This window comes from Aplidium turbinatum, chromosome 10 (assembly GCF_918807975.1).
Source record: "Aplidium turbinatum chromosome 10, kaAplTurb1.1, whole genome shotgun sequence".
In the NCBI taxonomy this organism is placed as follows: Eukaryota; Metazoa; Chordata; class Ascidiacea; order Aplousobranchia; family Polyclinidae; genus Aplidium; species Aplidium turbinatum.
This window is the reverse complement of record NC_137481.1, coordinates 14,590,965-14,615,557: the sequence shown is the minus strand read 5'-3', so window position 1 is coordinate 14,615,557 and position 24,593 is coordinate 14,590,965. Positions and strand designations below refer to the sequence as shown.

The 24,593-nt window shown below is 40.9% G+C and overlaps 1 protein-coding gene across 1 annotated transcript in view; it reads left to right on the top strand.

The window, feature by feature from the left end:
- Positions 1-24,593, top strand: part of LOC145778987 (uncharacterized) — a 57,169-nt gene that overhangs the window by 24,614 nt on the left and 7,962 nt on the right. Inside the window, exons 20-63 of the mRNA XM_082590568.1 lie at positions 246-388; positions 645-902; positions 1,147-1,302; positions 1,426-1,612; positions 1,868-1,989; positions 2,077-2,224; positions 2,693-2,841; positions 3,185-3,328; positions 3,739-3,881; positions 4,465-4,637; positions 5,270-5,447; positions 5,736-5,910; positions 6,107-6,255; positions 6,815-6,966; positions 7,404-7,552; positions 7,915-8,089; positions 8,536-8,812; positions 9,174-9,372; positions 9,713-9,833; positions 10,116-10,301; positions 10,525-10,672; positions 10,968-11,236; positions 11,520-11,715; positions 11,831-11,998; positions 12,610-12,783; positions 13,027-13,465; positions 13,619-13,949; positions 14,218-14,375; positions 14,510-14,614; positions 15,052-15,328; positions 16,234-16,484; positions 16,828-16,929; positions 17,338-17,549; positions 17,631-17,904; positions 19,162-19,316; positions 19,512-19,681; positions 20,200-20,379; positions 21,126-21,265; positions 21,661-21,780; positions 21,852-22,033; positions 22,568-22,687; positions 23,085-23,227; positions 23,559-23,706; positions 24,076-24,274. Of these exons, the coding sequence (XP_082446694.1) occupies positions 246-388; positions 645-902; positions 1,147-1,302; positions 1,426-1,612; positions 1,868-1,989; positions 2,077-2,224; positions 2,693-2,841; positions 3,185-3,328; positions 3,739-3,881; positions 4,465-4,637; positions 5,270-5,447; positions 5,736-5,910; positions 6,107-6,255; positions 6,815-6,966; positions 7,404-7,552; positions 7,915-8,089; positions 8,536-8,812; positions 9,174-9,372; positions 9,713-9,833; positions 10,116-10,301; positions 10,525-10,672; positions 10,968-11,236; positions 11,520-11,715; positions 11,831-11,998; positions 12,610-12,783; positions 13,027-13,465; positions 13,619-13,949; positions 14,218-14,375; positions 14,510-14,614; positions 15,052-15,328; positions 16,234-16,484; positions 16,828-16,929; positions 17,338-17,549; positions 17,631-17,904; positions 19,162-19,316; positions 19,512-19,681; positions 20,200-20,379; positions 21,126-21,265; positions 21,661-21,780; positions 21,852-22,033; positions 22,568-22,687; positions 23,085-23,227; positions 23,559-23,706; positions 24,076-24,274 (8,045 nt within the window). The remainder of the gene's footprint in view (positions 1-245; positions 389-644; positions 903-1,146; positions 1,303-1,425; positions 1,613-1,867; positions 1,990-2,076; positions 2,225-2,692; positions 2,842-3,184; positions 3,329-3,738; positions 3,882-4,464; positions 4,638-5,269; positions 5,448-5,735; positions 5,911-6,106; positions 6,256-6,814; positions 6,967-7,403; positions 7,553-7,914; positions 8,090-8,535; positions 8,813-9,173; positions 9,373-9,712; positions 9,834-10,115; positions 10,302-10,524; positions 10,673-10,967; positions 11,237-11,519; positions 11,716-11,830; positions 11,999-12,609; positions 12,784-13,026; positions 13,466-13,618; positions 13,950-14,217; positions 14,376-14,509; positions 14,615-15,051; positions 15,329-16,233; positions 16,485-16,827; positions 16,930-17,337; positions 17,550-17,630; positions 17,905-19,161; positions 19,317-19,511; positions 19,682-20,199; positions 20,380-21,125; positions 21,266-21,660; positions 21,781-21,851; positions 22,034-22,567; positions 22,688-23,084; positions 23,228-23,558; positions 23,707-24,075; positions 24,275-24,593) is intronic.

The window sequence follows — 24,593 nt, the reverse complement described above, 5'->3', positions numbered from 1 at the left end:
CGTTTATTTGAAAAGCCGCTAGGCTCGAACTGTTTTGGTGTATACCGTACTGTATAATTATATATAAAACTGTGTCTTGTAAGGAGACATCACAATCATCACATCTATGTTTAAACTGTAATGTCTTTGCTACTACTCTAGCGCCACCACTTGTTCGGTTAAGTGGCATGAACGAAATAAATGTTCGCTCTGAAACGGGCCAGTCTAAGCTAAAAGTTGTGAACTTAAGTTGTTACACGTTTTAGAATGAAAATCGTCAGCATCTCCTACACCAGCCCGTCCGGTCTTTATGCGGTAGGCTCTCGCATACAGTTGGTTTGCATGCAAGGTTACAATATTACACTTGCCAATGGAACGAAAGAACAGACCATCACTTGCATGCCGGATGGTAGGACGTTTCTTCATTAATAGCTACATATATTTTGTTTCAATTTGATCAGCAAAGTTAGTTAGATTTTAGGCAGAATGTATATTTTGCTTGCTTATTCTACTTTTTACTGCTGCGGCGAAAATAGAACTGTGTGTTTTTTAGGTGTTAAATGCGTGTGGTTCTGTGTTTCATAATATGAGCCATGAGTTTATGTCAAATACTCGCCACAAACCAACTTTCTATGTTGGCAAATACCGCATCAATTTCTTCTCAGGAACTTGGAAACCACATCTCCATCAGTGCCGGAAGATATTCTGTCCACCTCCTATGAAAGTGAGGCACACCCAACTGCTGACGACAAAGTCTCGTTATGTCTATGGATCCACGGTCGCTTACCAGTGCAAACTTGGCCACATGGTGTCGCCAGGCAGAGTAGTGATGGAAGTGAAGTGCTTGAAGAGCGGAGAATGGTCGCGCCTTCCTCACGAGTGCATTCCTTCCTGTCCCTTCGGATGGGTCTCTTTTAATTTCAGTAAATTGCTGTTTCAGATTCTTGCATTACCGCTGTTGCAGAATTTATCTTCGAAAATCATCAATCAAATGATTTCAATTGCAAATTCTTGGGCAATGTATTAAACAAACGTAGCAAGCGAACATGATTGCATCACCCAGACAACGAAATCCGTCATTTGTGCATTCGTCTGCAGACGTTGAATCAATGTAAAAATGACGGATTTTGCTGTCTGGACATTTGTTTGATGTTTTTGTTTCCACAGCATGCTACGTTGCTCGGTCGCATTACCAGAACTGGGTAAGTTTTGACGAAGCTCAACAAATATGCAAGGGAGAAGGTGGACACTTGGCCATTCCCAAGAACAAAGTTGCTTACAATCTGATCAAATATCTCACTCAGAAAAGCTTGGGATTCTCTAGTAAGTGTTTTTTTTTTTTTTTAATTTAAACGTCAGTTGACTTCTTTTTTTTTCTACAAAAATACGTTTTCTTGTGGTCGGACATTTGAAAAGTCAAGAAAAAAATTTATTCGCACACACCAGGCTACTTGTATTGGGTGGGAGTGGAAGACGTTCTGGCCTCGAAGCGCTACATGGCCGACCGGCATTGGCAAGGCTTGGGAAATATCACCAAGATGTATTTGGATACGGTGGAAAACTTTCATCAGTTCAAGATCAGATACTATGGTTCCACTTTAAGAAGGGACTTTCGATATATCTTTACTGACAGGTTGGTTCATCATAGTTTTATTTGCACTTCTTCTGATCTATTGAAAGTCGTTCTTGAGGACGTCATTATGATGTAATGAAAGCTTAGGGTTCTGGATATACTCCACTAATAAAATCCATCTTTTTTACGTTGATTTAACGCTTACAGCACTCAACCATGGTTGCCTGAAAAATAAAAACAATATTTGCAAAAAAGAGTAAATTTTGTTAAAAGTAGAACTGTGCTCATGAAAATGAAAACTTTTTGCCGTTCCAGATGCTGGTACGGGGATCCAAAGACATTCAAAATTATTCTGAAATCCTGCTCTTTTGAGGAGGATGAGACCGGCATGCTTTGGACGTGGCTAACACATGATCATCTTTACAACATTGCTGCAGGTTCGAGTCATATGTTCAATGTTCATACGCGAATAATGAGATTTAAACATTTTGCTCCAAGTAATAAAACTTTCCGACTTTTTGAAGGCTTGTGCGTGGCAGTCGATGAGTACCGGAGACTGCTTGGAGGCCGAGGTATCCAAAGGGGTAGCGTACGATTGGAACAGTGCGATTTTGAGAGTAATCGCCAGTCATTCACATGTGGTCCACATCTTGCGTATCTTTTGAAATCCAGGTTTCTATCATATAGTGAAAACTTTGTATTAGTCATATACTTCTCTTAAGGCACGTTTTGGTGTTTAAATGTCATATAACGTATTAGTTTAATTTCTAAGAAATGTTATAAATAAAGCAAAAAAAAAAACTTTTGACATAGAAAATCAACTAATTTGGTTAGTTACTTGAATTGTTCATCTCCTTTCAGTTTGTAAAAGAAAACTTGCACGTTCAAAACTCATCTCCAATGGCTTGGTTGCAACCACCTCCTGTGACACGTTTTGACTTCAACTTCCCAGACAGCAAAATCCGCCATTAAGATCCGTCTTCAGATGTTGAATCAACGTCAGAATGACGTAGTTTGCTCTCTGGGTTGTGGTCAAGCCATTTCTTTTTACCACGTTGGACTTGTAATCAGCACTCATCAAAACCAATTAAATTTAGCAACAACTTTTATTAAAAGTTTAGTTTTTGCTGATGCTTGCAGAACTGACCCGGGCGGTTACTTGACGATAGAAGAAAATGTGAAATCCAATGAAGTCCAAGTTGGCGGCTGGTACCGATCGAACGCGTTGTCACTCTGGCACACTTTTTCTTCCCACAAACCATTGTGTCACTGGGAAGTGAAACCACCTGGTATGCTTCGTCCTGACCTCAACGTCGCTATCGTATTAAAGATCATACTCTCTCCATTCATTCTGTGTTTCAATCTACCGAATGACTGCATATCGCGTACCAGAGACGTTGTACTAACACCTAGCCAAACAGCAAATCAGTCATTTTTTACATTGATTCAACGTCTGCAAGCGTTGAATCAATGTAAAAAACGACTGATTTGCTGTCTGGGTACGTGTCTCCTTTTGAAGACTGTAGAAATTACGAGCAACATTTTGTCCCACTTTGCTGAACGCATTGTTCTGTTATTAGATCAATAGTAAGGACGATATTGTCTGTTACGTTGGTGTTCATGTTTCTCCAGACTCATATTTCGTCGTCCATCGCGGCGTCATCCCAACCAGGGGCAGCTTCACTCAGTACGAACCCCACAAGTGTCTTGAGAACCGGACAGGAGCGAGACTGGCAAACCAATCCGAAGTGGCTGCTGACGCATTTGCTACCCAACGTACGTCATCCTTCATTTTACGTGTCCTTGCACCGCTTGAAAGTTGCAGTGGACCAAACGTTACCAGGGTTGCCAGATGTTTTTTTGTTGTTTGTTGTATAGATGAGATTGGATTTATGAAAATTCTTCGGTGAACTGCCGATAAACTCTCTCTTGTAAATCACAAATGAGTCGCATATCCCGTGGTACTGGTTTAACATCTAGTTATGAGTTTTTACCACACTCAGCTGCCAAACACAGGCTTGACTTCCAGCGAAGTATGCCTTGCACTTGAATTGCGAGCGAAAGAGCGTGTGAAATATCTAATTTTAAAGCTTGTGTTTTTCCACCTAAAATTTAACTGCCCCAAACCGCAAGTATTATAGGTTTTCAATCTTTGAATTCAAATCTTTTTCTTTGTGTTGGAGCAGGTCTGAGTTGGTGTCATTGTCTTTTTATGCGCGATGATCAAAATAAAATCATCAGTGTTTTATTGGCCCAAGACGAACCTTGTGCGATACCTCAGAACTTGGGGTCCAAAACAATAAGGCGTGAAAGCATGTTTGTTTGTGAGGTATGTACTGTTGTTACAATCTGAGATGTAAGGCGTTTTTTTGTGTTTGTTTCTTTTTAAAAAACGATATAGATCGTTTTTTTTGCACCAACAATCTGTCTAAATTTAAAAAATTGAAACAAAATTTGTACTTTTGCTTCTCTGAAGTATTTGTTCTGAAATAATCAAGACATCGATCAGTTACCAAAATACAAGTTTGTCACTAAACTTTTCGTTAAAATCTTCTTTTGATTTTACGAATGATCCAAAAGGATGAGTAGTGTAAAAATAACCAAAAAGAGTATAATTGGCAAATGCAAGTTTATTACGTTTGGAAAAAAAAAACTTGAATTTGTCAATTTAGTGTGGTACTGTCCACTTTTTTTATCGATAAGTTAAACTGTATCAGTCGATTAGACTGTAGATTTACCAATTAGGCTTTAAAAACACATTACTCCATAATCCATATAATGTTCATCACAATAGGCTATGTGAACGATGCAATGAAAGAAATGACAGGAATGAAAGAAATAAACAAACTGATAAAAGCAATGAGGCAGCAAAAATTGGTGGATATGACTGTTTCCTTTTCTCATGCTGATAGACTGAAGAAAAGGGCGACTCGTTGTGCACCCGAGATGACGGAAGTTCGCCCTCAGTGCAACCGATTCCACGCTGGTGCCTTGCGATGTCTGTCCCCGACGCTTATACGCATCACTTGAAAGCAAGATTTTGCTACGATCGACTGCCTGGCTACGTGTGTGAAGTCGATGCTAAGTGAGTTGTGTTTTTATGATTAGAGGTCATGGGCTAAAATAGAAAAGTAAATCATTATACTTCTCTTCTCTTCCATTGCAGATTATATTTTTGTTGTTTGGAAATGAAACATTAAACCAAATTTGGATCATTTTTTTTATTTGATTTTAACTGAGCGATCGTTTCCCAACAGATACCTTCTGTGTGTGAGTTGTAAAAATGTTGCCGCTGGTCATATACTGTATGTCCACATTATGTCATATACGTCGTCCACCCCGATAGCTCAGTTGGTTCGCGCGTGACTTCGGGAACGAAGAAGCTTCAAGATCAAGCGACGCTTGTTGGACTCTCAGGGTGTGCGCTTGAGCAACGCATTCTAAGGACTGCTCTTCATTCAGCGGCACTAATACATGGAATAATTCCCCGGAAACAACACTTCAACAATCGAAAACTTCACTCTTCCAATCTCGGTAACCGGCCCTGCGTCAAAAGGCTTTACACGTATGTGAAACTACCACGAATAACCTTCCAAGGCTTTGTCAGTCCGAGGATAAAGATTCAAAACCAACCAACATTTCTCGCCGTTGAAACGTGCGTCTGATTGGGGGTCGGATTTATCGCTGCCAATAATTGTGAGATGACTTTTAATGCAGGTGGACTTGCAAGCAACCTTTCCTACCACGGAATGCTGTTCCCATGTTCGAAGGCAGTCTTCATAACATGAAGTTGGCCTATGGAAGTGAAATAGACCTCGTTTGCAAGCCTGGCTACCGGTTTCCAGGAGTGTATCAAACACGGTCTATTACTTGCAATCGTTATCTTAAATGGGAGGTTTGTATCACAGCAAATACGTTAGCGTGCAGTAAGTAGATATCAACAGCAGTTTTGAGAACTAAAATAAAGTAAATGAAGAAAAACTAAATCTTTGGTACTGTCTGCTTATTCATTTCTTGAAGTCCCGCATCTACTATTTTCATATCGTAAATTAAAAAAAAAAGTATTAAAATAAACTCCCCCCCCCCGAAAAAAAAACAAAAAAACTTGCTGGTACTGACTTACAAATATTACGAACTGTTATACATTTCACAAAATTACAGATTATTTCACATTCTTTTCCAGCTTACCAAACGCCACAGCCGAGACGACATCCTGACTTATGTTGATGACAGGCGTGAACGAGAAAGGGCCATTTTCAACCTCCGATGTTACATCGTCAACTGCACCGCTCCCCCTGACGTGCCTGGCTTTGTATGGGAGGTGCAGAGAATGGAGCGGCTGACTTCAGACAAACGCGGTTTGTAGAGTTAAGAATCGTATTTTTGAGTGTAGAAGAAAGCTCGGAAAGTTTCGAAAGAGGTCGGAAGAGAGCTCGAAAGAGATCTCAGAGAGAGTCGGAAGAGAGCTTTTGTGCATTCGTGTTGATATTTCTACTTTTTTAACCCTGCGGTGTAGCTGGACTTTTCTTGAATAAATAATATCATTGATTTCAGAGTCCGAGCTTTATGAGTATGGCAGCAATGTGACGTACACTTGCTTGAACGGGACAACTTTCAGTACCGGTTTGAACACGCACGTCGCCACTTGCTCTCAGGAACAGACATGGCAGCCGCCTCTTCGTCAAGACAAACAGTGCAAAACTGTATGTGGTTGCTGTAGTAAACTGTAATATACTTAAACTGTATTAAGACTTTGAATATATAAATTTTTTACTAGAAATCTAGTAACCCAAGTTCCCAACAAGTTTTAACCACGGTTTGCATCCGATTGGGTGACGCAATTCAACGGATAACCAATGCAAAGAGATGTCAATCGCATGATATATATGTTAGGTTAGCAGTAATAGTGTTAAGGTGTAGTTGGTTTATCGTAATTCCACAGTAGTCAGGTTTTTGTTATCGAATTTACATTTTTATTTCAATATATTTTCTGAGGCCATCTCTATCACGTTGAACGACTATTACCCCGATTTATTCTTAATCATGATAAAAGCTGCTTTTTGGAGTCTGCGTTATGACCACGAATCGAACCCGCACAGCCGCGACAATGACTCTTGCTCCACCGAACTTGTTTGGGTATCGTCTGGTGTTTATCAGCAAATTTTATGTGAATCCAACGACTAAAATGCGCATTGCAAACTTATTGATTAAAATGCTGCCCTTGCTAGTAGCTACTGTTATTTTTGTTGTAACATCTTGCAGATAGAATGCGCTTCACCGCCAGCCCTGCCGCTGTCAAACCTGGTTGTACCTTACCTCGCCTACGATTCCCCAGCGAACTACACTTGCGCACCAGGCTTTTGGTTCAGGAAAAACTCTTTTTCTCTCATTTCAAAATGCAACGAATCTGGTCTGTGAGTTTATGTTCATTCAACAATCGCAAAACTACCATTTCTTACTATTTCTTCTGATCACCGCTGCTGGTTGAAAAAAAAACCTTTGGTTATATGGCAGTGCCTTGATTAAAAGATAACCGCATTTTTATGTCTCTTTGATGTGGTATGAATAAAAGTTATATATTCCTGACGATTGTAAGAAAATTTGAATATTACTTTCTTTTTTTTTTCGACAACAAACTTGTTATTATTTTAGTTTATCTGCAACTTTTGGAAGATTGAATTAATAAAAAGAAAAAGACATCTAGAAGAATCAAAAAAATAGCATGTCGTTTTATGAAGTCAACTTCTACCAAATCTGCTGCTATATCTACCCCAGAAACCCAAATCCGTCTTTTTACACTAGAAAAATATATAAAGTATGTGTTTCGCTAACAGGTTTTTGTTTTAAACAGCTGGGAACCAGACCCCACTCGAGAGAGGTGCACCCCCGTGACGTGCATCGCCCCCAACGGACTCGATCTGGATAGAATCAAAGCGAGGCTTATTCCCGACCAAAGTATGATCACAGTCTCGTCATCTGTCGTCATCATGTGTTTGGACGGTAAGCGGAATAAAAATAAAACCACTCCTACGTTTGGAAACTTAAGTGAAAGTGTGGGGAAGCCCGGAGTGACAACCATATCAACCGTTTTTTACTGTCTGCGATACTACTCCGTGTATCCCAGTTGACAAAGTTTGTTCTTTTGCCATCAATTCAACGCCTATAGTATAGAGTGTAGACGTTGAATTAATATAAAAATATGTTAAAAATAATTGGGTCTTTTCTGACTGATGTTATACAATTCATTCAAAAACTTCACATTTTTTACGTTCATCTCACGGATTTTTAACCTTTCTGTGAAGCGTGTAGAAAGATGTAAACCTCTCTCTTGAAACCCGTCTAAGCCATCAGCACTTCTTTAGGCTATTGGCTTGATCGAGGAAGGCACGCGGTAGATCTCAAATGCGCTTCAAATGGAGAGTGGACCCCGCTGTCACCAGACCATCTACAGTGCGTGCCTGTGTACTGCGAGCTACCCCCACAAGTACATGGGGCTGTTATGTGGGGCTCAGACAACAAAGCTGGAGATAACGTCAGGTTCGATGTAACCGATTCATTGCGAATCCGCGTTATGGTGCATTGTAACTCGAGGCTATAGCGATGTGTGATGGCCTTATATATTATTTACTCGTCTACGGCTTACAAATGTAACCTTTCTGTAGATAATTATGTTTTGTGCATTAATTATGATAATTACGCGCGTTTGGCTGAAGTAACGATATTCCAAATCATCTGTTATAAAGCCGATGCAAGTTATAGAAACATTGTTTGCGTTTAACTTGTAAAGTTACCATCTTATTCATTGAACAAAACTTGCAAGGATCCTGTGAGGGTTAGCCGTAAGATATTAGCCTATTACAAACCATTTTTCAATACCAACTTTTAGCACCTTGCTGTATTTGTAGTTGGTTACGCTCAACGCAATGCTGGCGGACACCACAGAACAACTTAATGAAGGGTCACTTTTAATTTTGGTTTCTCAGGTACGAATGCGGCCCGCTGAACTGGGTGCGACGTGCGTTCAAGCTTTTCTCCCCACATTGGCAACTCTGCGTCCGGGTTGTTGGAGGTATGGACCCAGAGTTCTACGAACCCCTAAACCCCCCTCGGGAGGATGCCCAACCCTTCAGTGCAGCCCTTCAACCCAGCTGCGATGGTGGCGCCGACTTGAGGGACCTATGGGCGTGGCATTGGACCTTTCATCTTCGAAATCGATACACGAGTCAATGTTTGACTGCTACTGCTATACCAAATTTAATAGTGCGTATAATATTGTAAAATAACTAATTAAGCTTTTGTATAATTTCGCCACTTTCATAGTTTAAAATAAAGCAGGTAAAGGGGAATTTGCGTTTTGGTCTGTTTTTTTGTTTTGTTTTATTATTATTCATTGCTAGTTTTCAAAATAGGTTTATTTACAATTGCATCTGCATTTCTGCATATCAGCGATAGCTATCTAACCCAGCCATGCAACATTAGTTTTTTTTTACATATATACAGACGTTGAAAGAACAAATGTCTGACTTGCAAGCTGCAAATGCCTGCTTGTATTAGTAACTAGGATGTCTTTAATAAAAATTCTTGAGATGAGTTTTTTTTTCAACTCGAAACGTAATTTTAGGAAGACATTGCCCCAGTCACCGTGGCAGAGTGCGACCCTGCTAACATCTTCCAGCAGTGGACCTGTGCTAATGTTCCGGATAAGAGCAACGCTCGGCTCTTGTCACTGCGCATGGCCAAGAGAGGCGCGTTTCTTACAACGCATGCTGATGAAGAATTGTTTTGGTCAGGCAAGGACACTGCATATCTAGTCGTAACAGGTAAGTGCAACTGAGTAACGAAAAAAGTTAACGGCTCAATGCAATAGTCTATATATTCTTTTTGAGATATATCCTCATTCCTCATCTATCATTGCATCGGTTTTTCCATTCTCTAAACTTTTCTCTTACTAAAGAAGCTGATGTGCTAATGAGACAAAACAATTTTTTCTACCCACTAGTCTTTTAGTGAAGTCCGAGCGAATACCTACTGCTGCAAGTTATGTACATTAGAGTGGTATTGTATAGATCCCGATTTTCATAGCGAAGAAGCTCAAACGAAGAAAAACTGGTACTTCGGACTTTGTCTCAAAGCAATAGCGAAGTTTTTTTCTCACTTCAGGTGATAAAATTGGAACTGACGTGAAAAGTTTCTGGCAAGTATACAAAACAAGCTCCGGAAGTGACATAGACGTTTGCACGTTACGCGAAGGCCACATGCGGGAGGAAGTCGTCTGTAACAAGTACGTTAATGGTGTAGCGCAGAGTCATTCTGTTCTATGATATTTTAAAGACAAATATTCAAACTAAATTTCAAGTAACTGATGTACAAAAGCTCCATTTTTGACTAGACCCGCTTGAATTAATTACTAACCTGTGCGTCAGACACGTTGCAAAAAATGATATATTTTTACTTAAAGTTACATTTCCTGAAAGTTTGAGATGTATTTTAAGTTTTTAATGATCGCTTGATTATCTATATAAGTCATTCTCTCAATTTAAAGTCCATTTTTTTGTGCTTCAAGCCACGGCAACTGGCTTCCAAACCCACGCCATATCGAATGCACGCTGGTGGATTGTGCTCAGCCGCCAAACGTGACGCATTCCGACCTAAGAATCAAGGAGGGAAACGTGACGGCATTGAGTTCGCTACACTTCTCTGCTCCCAATATATGGGATCACATTGGTGCTTCTGTTGAAAACCGTGAGTTGTTTGAAACGAAAAAAACAACGTCGCGAAACATCTTTATCTCGCGATACTTTTTTTCCTGTAGTACTTTTAATCACTTGGTTTCTGGTTACGTACGTGATCGTGTTCTTGTTACGTACGTGATTACGTAATTACGTGGTTACGTACGTGATCGTTGTATTAGTATTGTTACGTTTACAAATGCAGGTCTACTTTCATCTTTGTCAATTTCATCCTTCAGGAAGCGCGTATCCGGTTCTGACCGTGGCCACCTATCAATGCCACGTTGGAAGATGGATCAAGAAAGGACAGCTTGACGGATCTGTGGTTTGCCGAGAGAATGGGATTTGGCAGAACGCGGACACTGGAGCGTACTATACTGACCCCCAAGTTGTAAGTTCCATTGATTTGAGTTACACGTATTAAAAGTTTCAACGGCAATTTTTGTACCGTACCTATTCAACATGATCGATGTCTTCGTTCATTTAACCTGCTCTTCTAGCAAACACGAACGCGACTCTTCTAGCGAACGCTACACGAACACCACTCTTTTAGCTAACACGAACACGACTTGTTATCAGGATTCAGGTTATGGCTTGTCTCGCTTGACTTCAAAAAACAATTTATCTTTTGTTAAAAATAATCCATTTTTCATTCGGCACTAAACTGTGGTCACCTTCTGTTTCAGCCTGAAGTGGTTCACATGTGTGGAGAAGTATATTGCTCTCATCCAAAGATCCTCCCTCATTCCATGGCTCGTGTGTACCCCTCCACCAGTGTCAAGCGTGTAGACGGGGAGCCAGTTTTGCCGTACAGGAACGCCATAACATACACGTTTGGTGTCAACGTCTCATACCTACCGGCGTACAATTCACGGTTGATCGCCCATTGTAATGACGGCTTTTGGGTATTGAAAGCTGATCTACAAGACATTCCAGACGAAGTAAAAGGATTTCGGTAAATATCTTTACTGTGTTAAAAGTCCAGGAAATAACGCTGCATATAAGCACGTAAAGTAGTATATAAGTCACAGAAAAACCCAACAAGAAACAGTTTTGTACTACCTGCGAAACAAGTTAGTATGTCTGTTACATATAAATAACGATATATGGAGACAAGATGACTAATGCATGTTTTGTTGGTTGTGGTCATTGAAGAGCTGGACATTATACGACGTAAGATATTCGTTGTGTCAATTTGACAAACTTTTAATTACTTTTTGACTGCTCCGTCAACACAGAACACCCGGGACCCCCATAATAAGGTCGACTTGCGGTGCGGATGGCAGCTGGTCGGAACCGATCGTGCAATCAGGAATCGAATGCGTTGCGCTCACTTGTAGTGAACCTGGAGAAATAAAGAACTCCCGTCGCATTCCCAACACTAAACTGAGCAGCTACGGCTACGCGACCATCTTCCAATTCCAGTGCAACGTTGTAAGTTCGTCAAAATAACTGAGTTTTTTTTATTTGTTGATTGCCGATGCTTTGCATCTGCAAAATCTGGAGATAAATAGCAAACTTATCATTGTCTTGAATCAATGGTTTTCAGGGTTTCTGGTTTTCGCCCGCTCGAACGTACACCGAAAGCATGTGCAACAAGTACGGCGTATGGGAGCCTGACCCTAACGCAATTGCTTGCGTGAAGGCAAAATGTCGTAATCCTGGCCCTGTCCCGTATGCGTACAGGATTGGCGACGATTTCACTGTGGGGAGCAAGGTAAGGACATGTTTTTGTAGACTTTTTCAATGTGTCATTTATTAAAGCAATTTTTTCGTTTTAACTCAAGAGAGTTAACTTTCATTAGAAATACACAACATAACTACTATTACATTGGCATGCAATCATTCAATACCTCGATAAGAATGCATCTATTTTCATTTGTGTCTCGATGCTTCAAATCGGAGTATGGTTTTGTGCAGTCTCTCTCAATTTTGTGTCTCGATGCTTCAAATCGGAGTATGGTTTTGTGCAGTCTCTCTCAATTTTGTGTCTCGATGCTTCAAATCGGAGTATGGTTCAGTCTCTAATGTCGACTCATTAATCGCTCTGATTACTATATAACACTATTGCAAGCCTCTATTACGAAGGTTATTCAACCAGTTGCGATATTTGTCGTATGTTTTGTGTTGTATAGACTTTGGTAGTCTGAAACAAGCCCATTAGTAAGCATTTATCATTCAACGTCTTGCTGCATCAGATCAAAAATTAACGAAATTCTTTGAGCGGTTTCACTTCCAAACTTCAACTTTGTTCACGTTCTTACGCACTGATGTTATTCATGCAACACGTCGTTACGCAGCTTTGAATCGCACTTGACTTGCGTGCAGGTGACGTTCGTTTGCAGCACTGGTCGCCTGATTGCTCGAGCCTTGAAATCAAAAGAAATAGTTTGCATGCTTGATGGGTTTTGGTTCCCTCCTCCATTTTCAATCAGATGCGAACTTCTTATTTGCGATCCTCTTCCGAAGATCCCACACTCTACATTCGTTAATGCCTCCCAGGTGAAGAATAGAATATGACATAAGAGAAGCATGAACTTATAACGTTTTTAGATATAACACTCATAAAGTACGTGAACTTAGAGAAAAGTTGAAGAAGCGGAGATTTTGTTTTTTTATATCTGTATGAAAATTATTTTTACAATGCTCGGACGCAGATTGATCGCTACTCAAGCTAATTTTAGGATCTGGGAGAAGATTTGGATTTGAAGTTTTGCTCAGCGCGCTATGACTGGTTTTGTGCAGATGCTCACTGACGTCTTTCTCTCCGGAGACCACACGATGCTCCATTGTGACGTTGGCTACACAATTGACACCATGACGACCTCCGTGCAATACACGTGCAACTACGACGGACAGTGGGTACCGGATGAGAACCTAAGACCGGCTGGGATACTGAGATGCGAGCCAGTCCACTGCAACGCTCCTCCCGATGAGCTCCCTTCCGGAGCAATCTTGCACGACTCCTTGCAGTCTTACAAGCACAAGGATTTGGCCCGTTACTCTTGCAAACCCGGCCAGTGGATTGCCCCTGACGGTCATATCGTTGCTAAGGAAGTGACGTGCGTTGTCACGCGTAACCTTGCCAGTACAATAACCAGCGGACGCCATCTTCCTTACGTGTGGAAGTGGGTGCCTGATTTTGACGAAATAAAATGCATTGATCTGGAATGCCCTCATCCAGGTAGCTGAGTGTTTACACTAAAAAGCATGCAATTAGTGTTACTACACGTATTTCCGTGACTTCTAAATTTAGCCTCCTACAAAGTTCTTGTTCCGGCAATAGGCTACTGGCAATGAAGTACAAAAAGTCATCTTACTTTCTGGTTAACTTCAGGCGTTCTTGAGAAAGCATACCTTGATTTGAGTGGCATGACGTACTTGTCGACGGCGACATTCGACTGCGAGACTGGCTACCGGATGAACATACCACGGTCATCCCACTTCACAACCAGATTCATCAACGTTTGTGGCCACGACGGCCGATGGAATCCCGACTCATCCATAGTCTCATGTGTGCCGGTAGAATGCTCCGACCCAGGCTTCATTCCAAATTCAATACGGATACGAGATTCAAGACCACAGCCACCTTACTATTACAACGATACAGTCGAGTACAAATGTGTCCACGGCCGTTACTTCATACAGCTAGATGCTCTTGCAAGCAGGTACAGAGCTTACCCTTTCACAAATGGAAATTCATCCATGTTTTAACGGCCTTTTTAACTCTAATGCCTTTTTGTGCACGTTTGTTAGTCAGTGTTGTTTGACGTAGATTCGGTAGCATGAAAACATAAGAAGATATTGTACAATCTACTTTAAATTCTATATTTCTGTCTTGCTTTGCTTCCTGCGTCATAGAACGCTGAAAGCAACACATATCTGCGATGAATAGACTGCAACACACGAAACCACATTGTTGTTATTATTTTAAAGCATACCCGGCAAATTGTCGTGGAAGGTCACTTGTCTCTTTGATGGGACGTGGGAATTGCTTCCAGCCGATTATTTCGTTTCGTGCGAGCTTGTCCAGTGTCCAGCTCCCAAGTTTATTCCACAAGCCGTCATTGCAACCAACTACATCACGCCTTCAGGTATCACCGCGTCCAAGAAAATACTGTAGTTCAGAGACGTGTAGTTTGTTTTAATGCAAACGCAGGTTATTTTCGGTTACCACAGCCACGATCACGTGATGATTTAGTTTGGCGCGTTGATGTTCCAGGACCAGCCGCGGTGTACCCGATCGACGCCATCTACAACATAACGTGCAGACCTGGCTACGTGAACTCGTTGTATGGGATGAAGCATTCCAGTCTGCGTTGCTCAGAGACAGGTAATGCTTTGTAATATGCAGTTGGTCGACTCAACCTACAAAAAATCAAAAGTCATGTGAACTGTGTGGATATCATGTCTTTCATGCTTGGTTTGTGCCATACGTAAAGTCTATGCTTCCTGTATTTTGATTACTAACTCACGTTAAACCTACAGGAATAAAAAAAAAAATGCCAAAAATGCTGCTATAATAAAGTCGGCAGTTATAGCTTTTCTTATCTTCTCGGCTCGCCGTTATATTTTTATTTGTCTTTTCTTTCGCTTAAAAGTGTTGCGTCAGTATTGCCATTTTCAATGTGATGTTTCACTGCAGTACGCTACATGTAAACCGGCCTACATACGATTTTGTGGTTACTTGAAATCGACAATCCCTTTGCACGATACAACGGAAAATCGAAATACGACTTTCTAATTTGGACCTCGGCAACTTGTCAACAGGTAAATGGGACCCCGCCGACCCGTTCCTACTGAGCTGTGAGCGAGTCCACTGTCACGACCCCGGTCTGCAGCTGAACGCGACCCGGTACATCACCGGCTTCAGGCTGCACGACCGCATCGCTTACCACGCCTTTCCCGGGTACGCATCGTCCGCCATTCCACCTGGCAAGCCACGAAGGATAGTGACGATGGAGTGCAGCATCACTGGCCAATGGCGTGTGCTCGATGCGGGGAATATCAGCTTAGAAGGAGATCCGTCCTTGCTTGCATCTGGGAGGTCGGTTTGATCATCTGTTGCTCACGTGGTTATAATGGTTGTGTTTCTTTTTATCTGCAGGCGGAGAAAGTCTTCTGGTTAATTAATCCTGACAGTTACTTTACCTCATGGCGACTGTGTAAGGATAAACGTAAAACCCCATTAGTTTTTTTTTAGATTTTTGGCATTCATCTAATCTATCTTTCCTTCAGTAAGTTTAACCATATCTGCTTTTTCATATAAGAGGGCATTGCCATTCATCACGTGATATATACAATACACTAATGCAGTATTTCCCTTCTTTAGTAAATTTACTCCCTTGATAGATGAAATTTACCACCTAGTCTGAGGGAGTAAATTTACTTAGGTGATAATTTTATTGTAAAGTCTCTGAGCCACTGACGTAGTTCCGTTCACCAAGGTTGGTTGAGTGCGTTTCTGGTTATCACTTGCTGAAGTGTTGGTTCCTCCAAAGTCTAAATAATCTAGTTGTCGCTGAAAATAACTATCTTTGAGATGCATTGCTCAACTGCACACTCAAGAGTTGAACCATGGCCTCTTGATCTTGCCATTGCTTTGTTGTCGATACACATAGCACAGTGTTCTTCCAACAGCTATCCGAGCGAACAATAATAGCGCAAGTGTGTTTCGATAAAAATAAAATTGATTCACCCCGTTTTTTTAATATGGTTAATGCCTAAAGTGTTTTTTATTCCTTTGGGGTTATGAACATCATTTCCATTTGAAAACAGGCTAACTTACTGCAGTTTTGTCTGGTTACACTTACAGTAACAGTATTTTTAAATGAGTCAATATTTAGGACCTTGATAACTTACCATGACGTCTTGCCAAAGATTAACCACAAAATAAATCCACGATACAGTATATGCACAGGTCAAAAATTACATAACTTTTGTTCTGCGCAGTTACCCCGTTCTATCAAGAAAAAAGCGGCGGGCAAACAGCTACCCAGAAGAATTTCTCGACTTCATTCCCGCCACTTGTGGCCCACCTCAGGTCTCGGCCAATGTGACGCCGCCATTGATAGTGATAAACGCCACTACAACTCCCGTCACCAATCAAACCGTGTGGCCGGTCGGTTCTTTGTTGGTTCTGGATTGTAAACCACATTATTTCATAGCCTCGAACCTCAGCAACACAACCACCCTCTGCACAGGTATGCCATCTTTCTTACTTTGTATGTGGTGCTGTCAAAGACATGTCAGGCCAAAATCAACATTGTTTTTTTCTTCATATTTTTGCAATTGATTTGTTTTGTATTAACATGGCAGTCGTACTATCACCAGGGCCGTTGAGAGAATGATTCGGGTCTTGTACCAATGGCATCCTCGGACCCCAAATCAAGAAACTTGCAAAACGCTCTGTATCCAGACTTAATGAGATGGTTTCGTCAAGTTCTTTTGGAAAAGTTACGGGCCTTAAAATCATCTGAGGCTCGGCTCCAAAAGTCCCCCTGGACCACCCTGCCAACGCTACTGACCATCGCCTTCTACTTTTAGATCTCGGCGACTGGTGGCCGACCCCCACCCATGTACGATGCTTCCACATGGCAGACTTCTACTGCGACTTGCCGAAGCCTTGGAGTAACAATACCATCCAACGTAAGATGTGTTCCTATGAATTGCGTCAAGTATCGTTTGAATGTCATGGCTGACACACACTGCGCCGTTGTCGAGTCGTAAGCAACTTGTGTCGCAACAATTACGTCCGACACTGACTGCGCATGAGCATTGTCCCTTTTCACCCATTACAGTGCGCTGATACGAGTGTTCAGTGTTCAACATTAACGATTGCTTCAAAAGACTTTTTCGACAGAATAGATTCCAATAGATTTAAACCGAAAAAATGAATGAGTGAGTTCTGTAAATTATATTTGTGTGCAAGTTCTGCTCTTCAGTCAAAAGCTACTGAAAAATCTAATGATTTTGTCATCGAGAAACATGCTTTGACTTATCACTTACAAGATGGGCAAAGTTTTACTCTGTGATCTAAACTTGATTTTTGTTCAGTGACTTCCTATAAAATGGGCGAGACAGCGCTGGTGACGTGCTTTCCTGGTTTTGAAATGCGTCCTGGGATAACAGAGCAGAAGATACAGTGCAGACACGACGGTATATGGATTCCAAACATTGATCTGTCCTGCAGCGAAATAAACTGCAACCCACCACCACCCTTGTCCAACTCTGACCATAACTACACAGGACAAAGCTATGGCAGCCTGGTAAGGGTTTGGTCAAATAAAAGTTTTTTAATCAGTACGCGCACGGACAATTAATAAAATCAAATGAATCTCTTTGTTCAGGCCACCTACAAATGCAAGCATGGATTCAGTTTGACCGGCTTGGCCAATGAAACGACGTTTTCGATAGTTTGCGTCCACAGCAACACGTGGACGCCTAACCCCTCTCTTAAATCGTGCGTGCCAATTGACTGTGGGTCGCCTGCTGGGATGAGCATCCCGAACGCCGGTTATGCCCAGTTCAACACGACCATCTATGGATCAGAAGTGACCTTCGATTGCGACGAAGGCTTCCATGTTGCTCTCTTACCCAATACAAGCAAAAAGCAAATAACTGGTGAGATGTCATCACGTGTTTGCTTTCTTTTATGATTTTCTAAGTTTATTTCTGAGCCTTCGTTGCCGCAGGCAGAGTACCACCAGTGACACTTCTCTTGACAAGTGTTCAACGCTTTACTTGGATCTTGCTGGTACAGCCTGTTCAGAAGTTTAGAGCATTCATAAATAGGGCAACACTAACTTAATTAATTTATGATGTCATGACGTCCACTTGATGGCCTTGGAGCAGTAGCGTAGTGTGACTCATTTACTGTAATTAGATGGCACTCCACAAGCATAAATCTTTAGTCTACCTTGACATGAGAATTTAGCCTTGGACAATTTTTAGTCTACAAAATTCCAAATTTTAGATATGATCCAATAAACGCATTTGTAATGAAACCTGTCCATTTTCACATTTCTAACTACTTGCAAACTCATGCGGTGTTCACTATACAGTTATACACACACAAGAAAGAGATTTTACAATAAGATAAAAATGAAGATTTGCGCATTTCGTCAAGCAAGTTATAAAAAACTATTTATTGAAATTACATTTCCTGCTGTATAGTCGCGAAGGTACCTACGTCGTACATACTGTAGTAGTGTAAATGGTAAGTTAAGATTATAAATCTTCCGAACAAACCAGTTTGTCGAATACTATTTTAAACAGGAGACCGATTTTTTACCAAGAGATTAACAGACATTTTTCTTGCCCTGATTTTATCAAAAATAAAAATAACAAAAACCATGCACGGGCGCATTAACAAAGCATTGAAACATTAGGCCTAATTCAAAAATCACAAGATGTGCGCACTCATTGTAAGTTGCACCGTGGGTCTACTCAAAAGATAATCTCATGATCGTGTCAAGCTGCTACCTTTTAAGCTTGATTTTTTTCCAATAAACTGTGTTAATTTTTTTCGAAGTGTACGTTGGCAGTAAGTTTCGCGCTTGGGCATTTCCATACTTTATGGTGTTCTAAACGTATCTGAACTCTGCAAGACACGAGAAACAGAGGTTTGGTACCTGGCGGAGTTCATTTAGTTTGTAGTTTGCACTTTACCTAGATTCCAAACGCCACAACAATTTAGCTCGGCAGTGTTTTGACGTTGCAAGCCTTCCTACGCTACTGCCTCGACATCTCAAGCAGAACCATCACTTTCGACTAGTCCACATGAACAGAAATTTTATCACTGTGAGAGATGTGAGCACGAGCTGAGAACTTTGAGGCTCACCCACCTACGTTATCTCAGCAATATATTGTTTTTGACAGCTTATTGTGGAATTGAGGGGCAGTGGAGGCTGGACAGCATCGACAGAACAACTCTATCCGAAAATCTACAACATTGTGCTGCTGTTGTTTGCGGAGAGCCTCCGGAGGTCAACAACACCTATGCTCCTATCTTGGTGGGAGGAATGTTTTATCGAGTGAGTGGTTATCAAAATCATAAGCTGTGGGTATGAAAGCTAGTCTTTGTCGATTCAAGTTGTTAAATGGTTTGTTTGAGTTTGAAATGATATTTTTCTGCATGAAACTTTAAACAAATAAAGGAAAGGTACACTGACAACAGTGAACAACTTTTTCATATACCGACGGAAAGTTCCACTGTGTATTGTCGCCAGGGAACGGCTCACTACCGGTGTCAGATGGGCTACAGAACTCTCCCGCCTGGTTCAACCTCAAATAACAGAACGTTCACGATGACATGCGGCAACGACGGCAATTGGACTTCTGCTCTCTCTCCAAATACATACAGTTGCGTAAAAGTCAACTGTCCTGTAGTAACAGCTCCGTGAGTACCAATTTTATCGGCGTCTTTTCAGGCTGCATGAGCCGAAAACCGATTTAAGGGAAATCATGCACGGTCGGACGTTGTTGATTGAACAATGAACAGTTAAAAGATAAGGAACAGAAAATCAAAAAGCTTTTCCTTTTAAAGCAATTTTTGCTGTATGGGGAAACTCACAAAGTTAGTAGCAGCCTTTCAAGTTTTAAGATTGTCCAGCTCAGTGGTTTTCAATCGGTGTTCCGTGAAAGATCAGCAAAATTGCATTAGTTTGATGGGTGTTCCATGGAACAACGGTCGAAAATCAAGATCACAAGATATTCGCCTTTGTCTTTGCAATTCCTATCCAGATATTCCACTAAAAAAATTGAAGTGAATAAATTGTTGTTGTGTTGTTTATTTTATTGCACCATTTTAAAATTTTGCTTGGTGTTCTACAAGATTATTTTAAAGCATAAAAGTGTTCCGTGGCCCAGAAAAGGTTGAAAAACACTGGTCTGACTAAACAACGTAAATCTTGTCAGAGCACTAGCTACCATCACGCCAGCAGTCACCAGCCCCAACACGAGGGAGTTAGGAAGTAAAACGTCCTACCTGTGCAATTCCGGATTTGCCACTCTCTATGGAAATAATGTAACTCTGGAATGCATGTGGTATGGAGACTGGGCGCCAGTTGGAAGCCTTCTCGATTGCCAGTCTCTGCAGTAAGTCCAACATTGGTTGAACATTGCACTATTGAGTTACGAATTCAGATCGTTTTGTGCTGTTTATGGATGTTCACATGTCATGACGTCATTTTCTTGCTTTTGATCCTTCTTTCCCCCATATGACGTCATTATGATGCTTCTCGTCAGTCTACATCAGGGGTCACCAAACTACGGAACCGACCCGCGAACTGATTTTATTCAGCCCGCCACGTGCTGCGGAAATAACAGCTGCACTACAACTGTTAAGGAAAAAAGTTATCAAACTTTTTGTAAAGGACTGGCGTTGCTATTGAGCTACACGCAACCTGCTAATGATTTTTCCATATTGTTTCTTCTTATGACATCAGTTGTTCAAAACACCAATGTTTCGTCAGTGCGATATCTCTGTTTAGGCAAATCATACCAGCCAGACTAGACATCACAGCAGGGTATAAATTTTCCAGCAACCTTTCCATTTTATCACAACTTTGCTATTCCAACGCTGACTTTGTTATTTATTGTGATTAGTTCAAGTCAATGGAGATTCTAAATAGTTGTATATCTTTTCGCAATTTGCATCCGGCCCGCAGCTGTTAATCACGCAGCAATCCGGCCCTCAGAGAAAAAGTTTGGTGACCCCTGGTCTACATACCTCATTACGATAATACTGACGCGCCCTTCAAGTTTACCGTTTCTGCTTTCGCATAAAATCAGAAGAAACAATTGGTGTAACAGCTAATGTTGACCGAGTTTACACTTTTTAGATGCCCCGTACCCAGCACTATATTCTTCTCAACTGGAAACGGCAGTCGCAATGTCGGGGGGTCATGGACATACTATTGCCACGCAAACTTTGAGATAGACCACGTCAGAACTTCAATTTCAACCGTGTGCAATGCCGATGGTAAGACAAGCTGAAGCACAACCGTTTGTTTTTATAAGCTTACAATGTCTATGTGCGTGTAACGTTACTAGTGAAGTTTTTTTAATCAATGGTTTATGCTTTAAGATTTTTGATGCGTCAATCGCTAACGAAATGCAGCTGAATCTTCTTTCTAATCAAGTTTATTCGGACCCATAAAAAGTATATTGTCCCTTGAGACCTGACATGTTGTCCGTGTAGATGGCGAAGCATGGTCGGAATTGCAGCTTTTTGTTTTTGTCGGATAGCTGAATCAGATAAAAAAGCATCTTTGTTCCTTTCGAACTTCGTTTAATGACCCGTTCAATTTTTCTTATTCACCATTTGTCACTTTTGGTTAAAGTTAACCAGATTTTTAAACACTTTCTATCGTCCAGGAAAATGGGTGCCTGACACCACAAATCTGGAGAAATGCCGCCTTAAAGCTTGCCGCCCTCAACCCCACCCTGCCAATACCGAGGCTTTTAAAGCTGACGGAACGAAGGTTGACGTTTCGGGTAAGTCTAAACTATCGGAAACTTGCGTTTGTTTCAATTTCAGGTCAAAACTACATTTTGCACATGAACAGATCCGAACTCCTACATCCCTGCTTCAACTACCCTGAACTTCATTTGCCGGCCTGGCTTTTGGAATACTGTCACTAAAACGCTTGACCCGCAACCGACGTTTTGTGAAAAAACCAAGGACTTTACTCCTCTTATTAGCACTCTGGCCGGTTGTTCGCCTGTCTCCTGCAGCCCCCCTCCCACGGTATGTTATAGCTTTCAACATGCAACTTTTTTGTAAAATTGATTCTTTTACGTTTGCTTTGTTAAGTTATCGCTTGTTTTTGCATGAAAAGGACACGACTTAGCATGACAGCGAAAAGTTTTTTCTTTAAGGAAACCACATCGCGAAAAGTATATGCTTTTGCACAAAAACACATCACCGCTTTCAAATGAAATTTTGTGGTGATCGATCAACTTCTCCTTTTCGAGTTACTTCGGTACGGCTGTGATTGTCCGCAGTACCACATCCACTGCAGCACGAACATCGCATCTTTTTCGCTTTTTTTTCAGACGCAAACTCATTATTACAAATATCGTATTGAACATCATCCATAGTTCAGCTGCCCCGACAGCAGAATTCGTCATTTTTACACTGATTCAACGTCTGCAGACGTTGAATGAATGTAAAAATAACGGATTTTGCTTTCAGGCTTCAAACGAAGCAAGGAATTTATGCACAGACTTTCGAATAATTATGCAAACCAACCCCAAAAATGCTCATCTCTTTCCCATTCAGGTCGCGAATGCGGATATAACTGGAATTACCGGCGCTGCTTCATACCCATTCCAACATGAAGTGATCTACAGTTGCCGAGGAGTAAACTTCTTTAAAACCGAACGCAAGAAAACTGTTGTGGTGAGAAGGGCTTTGTTGCTACACTGATCGCTTCAGAAGAAACTAATCCAGTCATTAACCGCAATTTAGCGATATATTTCAACCAACTTTTGAAAAGTCTAGTCTTGACATAAAGCGATGCAATTTGGAAACGAACTTAAAACCTAATTTTAACTATCGCAGTCACATAATCTGTTTCAGCTCGCAAATCAGTTTTTTTAGCACTGATTCAACGTCTGCAGACAACAGGAACATTTAGAATAGGTCTTAAGAAAAAACGTCTACAGACGTTGAATCTATGTTAAAAATTACTGATTTGCTGGTTGCAATTTCAACGAGAGATTTCAACAGCCATGATCGTTTTATTCTATGTCAAAGAAGTGATATCAAATTGCGTTAATATTTCTATAATTTTCAGTCGAAATGCAGCAAAACAGGAACATTCGATCCTTCTCCCGTGCTGCTGAATTGCGTTCCCACAAAATGCGAAAACTACACCATGGCTTTTGGCTACCGCACCCAGATAACGAAACTGGACTTTGAAGGAGAAGCGACTTACAGGTATCACGTGACAAAGTGTTCCGCAAAAGGATCAGTCAAGTATTGAAAATCTTCTCAGTAAAAAAAATCTGTAAAAAATTAACGAAATCGTTAACTACACGCACCAATCCTTTCCGCCACAATTTCAACAACACTCACACGATTCAAGTGTTTTGGAGGCGCATACACAACAGGTAAGTTCAAAATGGTTCAGTATCGCAAGCGGCTTCGTTGCGATGACAACACCATCGCTGCTTTGCGAATCTTTTGTCCAGTTTTTGAGGTGAAACAAACTCAGTGCATGCATGGTTGCTAATTGCAATGGCTAATCACACTTCGTCTCTGTGCGCAGTTGCAAGCTCGGTGCTTGGTTCACCAAGGACGTTTTCAAGAAGTCGTACGTCTGTAGCGCCGATGGAATATGGGAGCCCAACATCTATAAGGAACAGTGTGTGCCCGCGTCGTGTAACCCTCCCACAATCGCATTTGCGAAGCCTGTGGTGTGTTGTTTGTAGACTAGGCTTATTCTTAAGTTTTAATAAATCTTTTTTCTTCTGCTAATACAATTTTGCATACCTTATCAATACAATTTGTTTTCGAATTTTACATTTTCCAAATACTTTCATTTACAGCATACTTGTACAATGTACAGTCATGATCACACTATAAGATTCTGATAGCTGATCGTATCACAATTGATAGATCTAATTTGAGGAAGGCAATATCCTCTATTTGGTCCTCGCTAAAGCTACTACACTATATTGATGTGGCCTGGGCATGGATGAGGATCAGTCAAACACAGTTACGAAGACTTAATTATTTTTGACCCATGAGCTCAAACATAAAACCAACAGAACAAATCCGTTTAGACCACGTCCATCCATTACGGGAAGGACGTGTCCATAATATGTGAGGATGGCTACTACCTCAGTGGTGCCGTGAAGATATCCTGCAGTGACGTTGGTGAATTGGTTCCTCCTGAAACCGCTTTCACCTGCAAGATACTGATTTGCGTAAAACCAAAGTTACCTCCTAACACAGAGATCGGAAATGCAACTTATTATTATGGTAAATTGCCTCCTACGTCAGCAATTGTAATAATATTTGGAATCATTTTTAAATTATGAAAAAGGTTATATTTTTTTTTATCTAAGTAGGCTAACCTAAGCTACTTATCTTATTAGTTAGTAATTCTTAGTTATTTTATTAGTTAGTAATGTAGTATCATTTATCTTATCTAAGTTTATCTAAATATGTTTTTTTAGGCGACTTCTACTTAAATTGTTGTTTCTGCTATTCTACAGTAGCAACTGCAATACGTTTTTCGTAATTTCTTATAAATATTCAAGAAAAACAACTGCTCTTTCATCATTTTTGTCGCTCTGAG